Source organism: Camelina sativa, chromosome 11, assembly GCF_000633955.1.
Source record: "Camelina sativa cultivar DH55 chromosome 11, Cs, whole genome shotgun sequence".
Classification (NCBI taxonomy): domain Eukaryota; kingdom Viridiplantae; phylum Streptophyta; class Magnoliopsida; order Brassicales; family Brassicaceae; genus Camelina; species Camelina sativa.
The window spans coordinates 432,855-442,525 of NC_025695.1; the positions used below are offsets into that span (position 1 = coordinate 432,855).

A 9,671-nucleotide genomic window follows, 5' to 3' on the forward strand; every position below is an offset into this window, starting at 1 on the left:
ATTAAATAAAACTTTTACCCGTTTTCCTTAGCAACCATCAAATATATATATGGTAGACTATCAATTACATTTGTAGAAAAATAAAATCAAAATGTAAAAAACAGGTGAATAATCCGAACAAGTTATTCAGATTACTAAAAAAAAAGACTTCTTTTTTCTTTGCATGGGCAAGATGAGAGACTTCTAAAAAAACATGTACTCCCATACTCCTAGCTACAACTTTAGAACTAAATTCCATGACGTCAGCTAAAACTGGGATTGGCTGCAAAGTAAGCCAAGACGCCAACGAAAGGAGCATTGATGTAAGTAGTTGGCTCGGACTTGCGGAAATCGGACCGATCATCATCGTACTTATCATCCTCCCCGGGCCCTCCCACCACCGCTCCAATCAAAACGTTCGGGTTTGGTTCGGTCGAATTGAAATAAACCGACCCGTCTTTGCACCCGATCGCTCCTGGATGATCAGAGATCGACGGTAACGATGAGCCACGGTGGTGGATCTTCTTTGGATACCTCTCTCCATACCCGACCATGTACGATAGTCCCATCGGATTGTCTCCCAAAATATAGTCCACCTTCACTTTCCAATAAACATTCAAGATTACACTTAATTTGCAGACCCAAATAGGCTAACCAATTTAATCACTTAAATTCTTAAACCAAACCAAACAGGTCTAACCTGTTTCTTGGCGAGACGGCGGAGATAATCAGGAGGGACGGCAAGGGTGCCGCAACTGAGGGAGAGAGAGCTCCTAGAAAGATATTGAGCGTAGACAAGGAGGAGGAAAGATATGGTGGTGGCATGTTGCAGCTGGCTACCTCCGGGCTTGTAAAGTAGACCGGCCGGAGTGTACTCAACGTGCGTTCCTGGAGATTCCGGGACCAGACTACACATGAAGCTCTCCGCCGATGCCTTGTACGCCTCTAAGTTGTACATATTCCCTTCTATCACTTCCTGTACCGAAATTAAATTAAACTCCAATTTCATCGGTTATCGTACCGGTTTGATTTCTTAACCGGGTGGTGGTGGTGGTTTCACGTGCGCGGAAAGAAAAGAACACATACTGTAACTTTATTATTTATGCACGTGCAAGGCTCGTGTTTTCTACTAACTTTTTTACTATTTTAAAGTTAATTTTGATTTGAACCCCTAACTTTAATGTTAATATAATTTAGGAAACTAACCTTTGAAACGAGAATATTAAGTCCACCAACTTTGTTGTCCCAGCCAAATTCGTCGACGTTATCGCTAGCACCAAACGGTTCACGGTTACTCTCTATGTAGTTAAGGTAGCTTTCATCACCAGTAGCTTTTCTCAACCAAGCTGCTCCCCACAATAACTCATCCTATACCCATACCAATTTTCATAATTAAAAAAATCATCAAGAAAATTAATAAAATACTTATACATGATTCTATAATGATCCTACGTTGAATAATTGTTACCAACTCAACTCCTTTAGTGAGACAAATTTACAAATGTTGAAATTTTGTGTTTTACCTGAAATCCGTTGAAGTCACAGTAAAAAGGACAAACGTCATTTTTAATATCATCATTGCTGCTATAAGCACCGCGATACGTATCAGCGAACTGAAAAGTTTTGACGGCATTTTGGAGCAACGTTTGAGAGTAGCTTGGATCCGATGATCGGAAAGCAATTGAAGCAGCTGAGAAGGCCGCGGTGATCTCTCCGGCAACTTCAGAAGCCGGATTTGGGGCATTAACAGCGTAAGCAGTCCGTGGTGTGTCCATATCTTCAGGTCTTTCCCAGCAATTATGATCTGCAATTGGATCACCTACCTGTATTCACAAGCTCGTTTATTTTTTCTTTCTACTTTAGTTAGTTTTCACTTTTCAAATAATTATAATATCCAGCCAAAAAAAAATGTAGATATAAATAATGTTAATGAATAAAGTAAGAAATAATATACCTAATTAACAACATCAACATCAAATATGATGTCTGTTTTCTCTAATATTGGAACTAAGAGAATTAAACGATTCTGAGAAAGAAGTCTCTATCATCGCATCTCAACTCTAATTACTGAATGATGATCATATGTATAGTTTCATTTAAATTATGATGCAACGACCTTCAAATCAATGTTGAGAATTCTAAAAGCCATTCACTAATTTATTTTATATAAATGTGTATTATTGAATTTTATCATTATCCAATTATAGTCAACAAAATTTATTGTTGTAGGTTCCAAAAAATAAAATAGCAGAAAAAAATAATCACAAACTAAAACGCAGTAATAGTAGGTTGGTCATATTTGTATTTACTACAAAGTACGGACACACACAAAATTAAATTGACATTTACGTTGCCAACTTGTAAAATTCATAGTAAAGTTTTGTCTGGTCACTCTATGACATGCGTGTGTTACGTACTGGACCTTGTCATTAACAAAAACAAATTAAATTGAAATTTTTTTTTTTTGGACCAATTGATATTTATTCATGATTGATAATTTCCAATAGAGAAAGAAATAAATCAAGTGAAAGAGAGAGAGAAATAGAAGCAAGGACCAAGGAAAAAAAGTGTGAGGCAACGACAAAATTGAGAAAAGGGTTAAATGCAGAGGAGGGAGACTCTTGAGAGTCCAAAACAAACACTTCACGGGTTAGTTTCATTCATTTCTATCTCTTTGGCAACTCAAACGATTCAGTTTCCTAAATCTTCGCTATTTAATTTCCCTAATTACCCTTCCCAATTGTTACATATTCACTAATAATGCCACTCACCGGCAAAAAGCAGTTTACGAAATTGAATAGACGACGGACATTAGATTAAAACCACCACACTAACCTGGACGAAGATGCGGTTAGGTAGCTGAGAAACTGATTTGAGAAGGTAATTAGAGCTCCACCGTAGAGCCACCAGGGAATTACGGAGCTCCGACGGAGGCATGAGTTCGCCGAATTCAATTACGCTCCAGGCGAGCATTGTGGTGGTGAAAGCCATCGGGAAATTGAATTTTACGTTGTCTCCGGCGTCGTAGTAACCGCCGGTTAAATCGGTGTTGTGTGTCCAACCGTCGCTCAGACCGGAGTTACGACGCCACGTCATACGCTGGTCGTTTGGGAGGTAGCCAGATCGTTGGCCTTCGAAGAAAAGGATTGATTTCGAGAGTGCGTCGGAGTAATCGTGCTGGTTCGACGACATTGTCGGACGTAGGAGTAAGAATAAGACAAGGGAGAGAGGGTACAAACGTAAATTCATGGTTTATCGGCGTCGGTGGTGGCGGTGGACGCTGGTGGTGGTGAGGGAGCGGATACTCTCTGTGACTGAACGGTGTTTGCAACTACAACTACGAGTGTGTCACGAGATGTGTTTATATATAAGTGGGAGATTTTTATTATTATTATTATTATTATTATTAATAATAATAATAATAATAATAATAATATATATACAACATAATAAAGGAGTTGATGTATTATTAATTTTTTTTTTGTTGACAACAAAAAGAGATAATATTATTAATTTATTATGTGCTTTTTGTTATCTTATGTTGTTTATACTTTATAGTAGTACTATTTTTTTAGGGGGATGATTTTGTAATCGTGGGTGAACTTTTGGAACTAATTGTTTAATTAAGTACTGAATAAATGTCATTTGTGCGTGTGTGACAGCCACTTACCGACAAATGAAACTGAAGCGAGCGCGCGAGTAATCCCATGGTGTCATGTTTTTTGTTTTTTGGCTACAAGATAAACCAAAATGGGATACTTTCTCACTTCTTTTGTTTTGTTTCTAATACTCCTCTCTCTCTTTAAGAATGCAATGAGCATGTCTCTTTAGGAAAACAATGAAAGGCTGAATAATGCTCTATATTGTATTGATCATACGATTGTACAAGTATTTATACACAATAGAGGATCCTATAATCTAGTAAAGATAAACACAAATCATATATTTGACATAATCCCCACAATATTTAGTCCTATCCTAATACTTCCCCTCAAGATGGTGCGTGTAAGTCTTTAACGCCCATCTTGCCAAGTAGATAACGGAACGTACGATGCGGTAACGCCTTAGTTAGAATGTCAGCCAACTGGTCTTTAGTCCGAACATGAGGTGTAACAAGTGTACCATCCATGACCGCATCCCTAACAAAATGACAATCCACCTCGATGTGCTTTGTGCGTTCATGAAAAATCGGATTCGCGGCAATGTGAATCGCAGCCTTACTATCACAATGCATATACATCGGAGCGGTCTGTGCAATGCCAATGGTTTGAAGTAATTCCCGGATCCACTTCAACTCACTAAGAGTCATGGCCATTGCCCTATACTCTGCCTCCGCTGACGAACGTGAAACAACCTTCTGCTTCTTTGTCTTCCATGAGACAATCGTGTTTCCAAGCATGACAATGTAGCCGGTAAGAGACCTACGGGTCAAAGGACACTTTGCATAATCTGAATCACTAAAAGCAGTAATCCGAAGATCACTCTGATGACCGTAACAAAACCCCTTGACCAGGCGCCCCTTTCAGATATCGAACCAACCGTAGAGCCGCCACCCAATGCCTCTGTCGTGGAGCTTTCAAGAACTGTGCTAAGATATGAACAGCATAACTGATCTCAGGTCGAGTAACAGCCAAATAAACCAGGCGTCCAACCAAACGACGATATCGTGATGGCGTGGTGAAGAAAGGACCAGCATCTCTAGCCAAATTATGATTTTCTTCCATAGGTGTAGGTTCCGGTGCAGCACCAAGAAGACCACACTCCTCAATAATGTCAAGCGAATACTTTCGCTGGGACAAGTAGATACCTTCCTTGCCACGGGAAACTTCAATGCCAAGAAAATAACGTAAAACACCCAAATCTTTCATCTTAAAACACCTACTCAAGTAAGACTTGAAAGTAGAAATAAGCAGAGGGTTATCACCTCCGACAACCAAATCGTCAACATACACTAAGANTCGTCAACATATACTAAGACAAACAGTGTAGTGCCACCACGCAGAAGTGTGAACAGAGAATAGTCTTTGTGATTCTGTTTAAAACCAAAATCAAGTAAAGCTTTAGACAGCTTGGAGAACCAACATCTCGGCGATTGACGAAGCCGTATATAGATTTCTTGAGCCGACACACACTAGTAGGATTCGCATGAGACACTCCTGGTGGCAGGGTCATGTAGACCTCGTCGTTCAAATCGCCATGTAAGAAGGCATTTTGGACGTCCATTTGATAGAACTCCCAGTTCTTTGCAGCTGCAACCTCAAGAACAATGCGAACCGTTGTCATCTTAACCACGGGAGCAAAGGTTTCTTTGTAATCCACGCCTTCCTTTTGTCGATTGCCGAGAGCCACAAGCCTAGCTTTGTACCGCTCGATTGTGCCGTCAGACTTAAACTTGATCTTAAAAACCCATTTGCAGCCAATGACTTGTTTATCTGGAGGACGATCAGTGACATCCCAAGTGTCTGCATCTTCCAAAGCACCAACCTCAGTTTTAACAGCTCCACGCCAGACTTCATGTTTCACAGCCTCCTGAAATGACTGAGGCTCGAGATTTGCAGTAATAGATGCCCCAAAAGCCCGAAGCAATGGAGATAAACGATGACAGGAAAAATAGTCAGTCAAAGGATACAGACAAGTACCTGAAGAAGACTCTGATGGAGATGGTGTCGAAGAAGGAAACATGACGTGAGGGTTATCATTAACTACTTGAGCCGCATATGTGATGTATGGTTCTAACAAAACGGATCTCTTCTTTATTCGTTTCCCAACACCAAGAGATTCTGCATTATCAACAACCGGAACAGAGTCACTTGGAGAGTCAACCACCGTGGGAGAAGGAATATGCTCAACCGCGACAGAAACAGGTTGTGCTCCCCCTGAAACGTGACTATCTCCCCCTGAAGTAGGAGAATGAATAGAATCATAAACTGCCGGATGTTGGGAGGATGATTGATCAGGCCGCACATCATGACGAACAACAGTAGGAGCAACAACATAAGGATAAACATCCTCATGAAAAACAACATCGCGGGAAACAAACAGCTTTTCTGTTTGCAGATCACACACAAGCCAACCCTTCTTGCCCATCGGATAGCCCAGAAAAACACACTTGGTACTACGAGCATCAAACTTATCCTTTGACCTATCAATCTTGCGAGCATAACAGAGTGTGCCAAAAACACGAAGATGATGATAGTCCGGGGGCGAGCCGTATAAGAGTTCATATGGTGTCTTATTATCGAGGAGAAGAGATGGTGTACGGTTAATCAAGTAAGTGGCTGTCAAGATACTCTCTCCCCAAAACTTCTTTGGTAAATTGCCTTGAAACAAAAGGGCACGAGCCACATTTAGTATGTGGCGATGCTTGCGTTCCACACGCCTATTTTGTTGAGGTGTTTCCACACAGGACGTTTGATGAATAATGCCTTTATCAGCAAAGAACTTACGCAAGCATAAAAACTCGCCACCATTGTCACTTCGGACAATCTTCACTTGTTTGTTGAATTGTCGTTCAGTAAACATGCAAAATGTTTTCAAGGCATCCGATGCTTCTTTCTTTTCCAAGAGTAAGATCGCCCAAACCGCTCTTGAACAGTCATCAACAATCGTAAGAAAATAACTTGCTCCACACGTTGATGGTTCCCGATATGGTCCCCATATATCGCAATGAATTAAAGAGAAATAGTCAACTGCTTTATTGATGCTTGAAGAAAACACGTCTCGAGTTTGTTTAGCTCGGAGACAAACACCACAAGATTGTTCAAAAGACCCTACACTACTAGAAAAACCTCCAATAGATCCTAAAACAGAAAGCACTCTAGATGACGGATGTCCCATACGATGATGCCATAAGTCCCGAGTCCGCAACTTTCCCATATGCCCAGCATGAACCGCAACAGCACCCTCGTAATGATAAACCCCGTCACGCTCCTTCCCCGCTCCAATCAAAGTCTTCGAATCGAGGTCCTGTATCACACAAAACTGTTTAGTGAAGAGTACAAAACCAGCAACATCACGAAGCAATTGAGCAACTGAAAGAAGTGTGACGGATAAACACGGGGCAAAGAAAACATTGGACAAAACAAGTCGACCACCAAGATTCAAACTGCCATGTTTTGTTGCCCAGGTGATCTGTCCATTAGGCAAAGCAATGGGACAAGGAGCAATAGTAGTAACCGCAATGAGTAAGTGTAAATCCCCAGTCATATGATGAGAGGCACCCGAATCAATGATTATATCATGGCGTCTTTCTTTTCCAAAAAGAAGAAGTTTTTCTGTCTTACCTGATGGCTTTGCATTAGCAGAGGAACCCTGTTTCTTCACAAACTGTTCCAAAGTAGCCCATTGATCTGTTGTGAAATTTGGTATGCCTGAGGAGTCCACCGATGAAACAGAATCACCAAGTTGAGTATGAGAAGCACGAAAACCAGAACCACGACCTCCACGACCGCGACCTTGGNGAAGTGTGACGGATAAACACGGGGCAAAGAAAACATTGGACAAAACAAGTCGACCACCAAGATTCAAACTGCCATGTTTTGTTGCCCAGGTGATCTGTCCATTAGGCAAAGCAATGGGACAAGGAGCAATAGTAGTAACCGCAATGAGTAAGTGTAAATCCCCAGTCATATGATGAGAGGCACCCGAATCAATGATTATATCATGGCGTCTTTCTTTTCCAAAAAGAAGAAGTTTTTCTGTCTTACCTGATGGCTTTGCATTAGCAGAGGAACCCTGTTTCTTCACAAACTGTTCCAAAGTAGCCCATTGATCTGTTGTGAAATTTGGTATGCCTGAGGAGTCCACCGATGAAACAGAATCACCAAGTTGAGTATGAGAAGCACGAAAACCAGAACCACGACCTCCACGACCGCGACCTTGGTTCGAAAATCCTCCTCTACCCCGACCAAAACCTCCACGACCACCATTGGTTTTATCTTTTTCCCACCATTCACGAAAACCAATCAGTTGAAAACAATTACTTGCATCGTGTCCTGGTTTGCCACAATGTGAACAAACCGTCGATGGCTTAGCAAAACGAGAAGCGGACGCCTGAGCAGAGGAAACGGAAGTGTTCTGTTGGGAGGCAGCCGTCGTTGTTGTGGCAGAGAAACCGACTACGGGAGTCCGATCATCAGTTGTACGCATGGCATTGATGTGTCTTTCTTCTTGAATAACCTGAGAATAAACAGTCTCAAGATTTAACTCTGTTTGTCGACTCAACAAATTTGATCTTGTCGTTCCAAACCGAGAGTTGTCGAGTCCCATGAGAAACTGATGCACCCGTATCTTCTCTCGCATCTTCTCATACTTCAGCATCGAATCACAGTTTGCAGTTTTGCAACAACATGTGAAACCGTTCTCAAAATTTGCCAGATCATCCCACATGATCCGCAGTTTGCTAAAATAAACTTCCACCTCATCACCGTTCTGTTTGCACGCAGCAATGTCAGAATGAAGCTGATGAATTCTCGTGTCGTCACTGACAGAGAATCGTCTTTGTAGGCTTGCCCACATCGTGTTGGCGTTATCAACCAACGAGATAGATTGTCGCAACTTTGGTTCAACGCTACTATAGATCCATCCAATGATCATAGCGTTAACCATATCCCACTTTTCTTCCTCATCTGGATTATTCGTCGGTCGCGGAAGGGTTCCATTAACAAAACCCAGTTTCCGCTTGGTACGAAGAGAATTCAACATCAACTTCGACCATCGTTCGTAATTGGCTCCATTCAATAAGATTGGAGTCTGCACCTGTCCCGTACTATCCGTTGGATGAAGAAAGTACGGAGACATGAGAACAGCAGAGACGGTTTTGGGATCAGTCGTAGGACCAGAAGAAGCAGATTCGAGTTCACTCATTGTTTGAAACAAAAAAACAAGAGTTACAAAGAAATTTTAAAGGTCGAGATCGTGCTCTGATACCATGAAAGGCTGAATAATGCTCTATATTGTATTGATCATACGATTGTACAAGTATTTATACACAATGGAGGATCCTATAATCTAGTAAAGATAAACACAAATCATATATTTGACATAATCCCCACAATATTTAGTCCTATCCTAATAAACAATAAGCATTTTACATGTAAATTATGCTTAATACTAAAGATAGTATGACGGCAAAAAAAAGAAAATAAAATAAAAAAAGGATTAGTATAAGCAACGGGATTAGCATAATAAAAGATTGCTTTCTCTCAGTGATAATGAAAGAAAAAAAAAAATCAGAATCTCGTGACTAGGTGGGACCCGCATGCTACTGTAAGTCTGTAACATGATTCGGGCTTTGCGCTTAAGCGTGTTAACCTGGTAAAGGAAACTAACACAAATTCACAAGTTTTCTATGCTTGTTCGTGTATATTAAACTATAATTCTGTGAGTTACCTACTACTACTACTACTAAGAAAACATTATTATTGTATGTCTTTTTTTTTTTTTTGCATTTTCCTACCGACTATGTTAACCTGCTAACACAACTTCACGATTTAATGATTTAGTCTTTAGCGTCCATGAAAGACTCTGTCAAAAAAAAAAAAAAAAAAAAAAAAAATTTTNCTCATATTCTCTCATATATACATAAAATATTTTACAGCCGAATTTATCATCTTCAAATGATCAACATGCATATATATGTATTAGCCTTGATTCTTGCAAAGCAAAGCCAACCAAATAACTGACTCGCCTGG

The 9,671-nt window shown here is 40.5% G+C and overlaps 1 protein-coding gene across 2 annotated transcripts; it reads right to left on the reverse strand.

Moving 5' to 3' along the window:
* Window positions 1-3,314, reverse strand: LOC104720811 (endoglucanase 24). Of its 2 annotated transcripts, none has more exons than XM_010438696.2 (5): window positions 2,815-3,314; window positions 1,503-1,802; window positions 1,186-1,347; window positions 680-955; window positions 1-575 (listed from the first exon to the last, which is right to left on the reverse strand). In XM_010438696.2, exons 1-5 carry the CDS (start codon window positions 3,226-3,228, stop codon window positions 243-245), a joined length of 1,485 nt encoding a protein of 494 aa, XP_010436998.1. In that variant the 5' UTR covers window positions 3,229-3,314; the 3' UTR covers window positions 1-242. The 2 variants fall into 2 exon arrangements, with proteins under 2 accessions (XP_010436998.1, XP_019088109.1); XM_019232564.1 differs by having other exon boundaries at window positions 501-580.

Bases quoted from the DNA above. Each gene is read 5' to 3' on its own strand.
- LOC104720811 (XM_010438696.2), bottom strand. From the start codon at position 3,228: ATGAATTTACGTTTGTACCCTCTCTCCCTTGTCTTATTCTTACTCCTA. The intron at 1,803-2,814 runs GTTAGTGTGGTG...TTGTGAATACAG, and splicing joins CTAACCGCATCTTCGTCCAG to GTAGGTGATCCAATTGCAGA. The intron at 956-1,185 runs GTTAGTTTCCTA...ATTTCGGTACAG, and splicing joins TTAATATTCTCGTTTCAAAG to GAAGTGATAGAAGGGAATAT.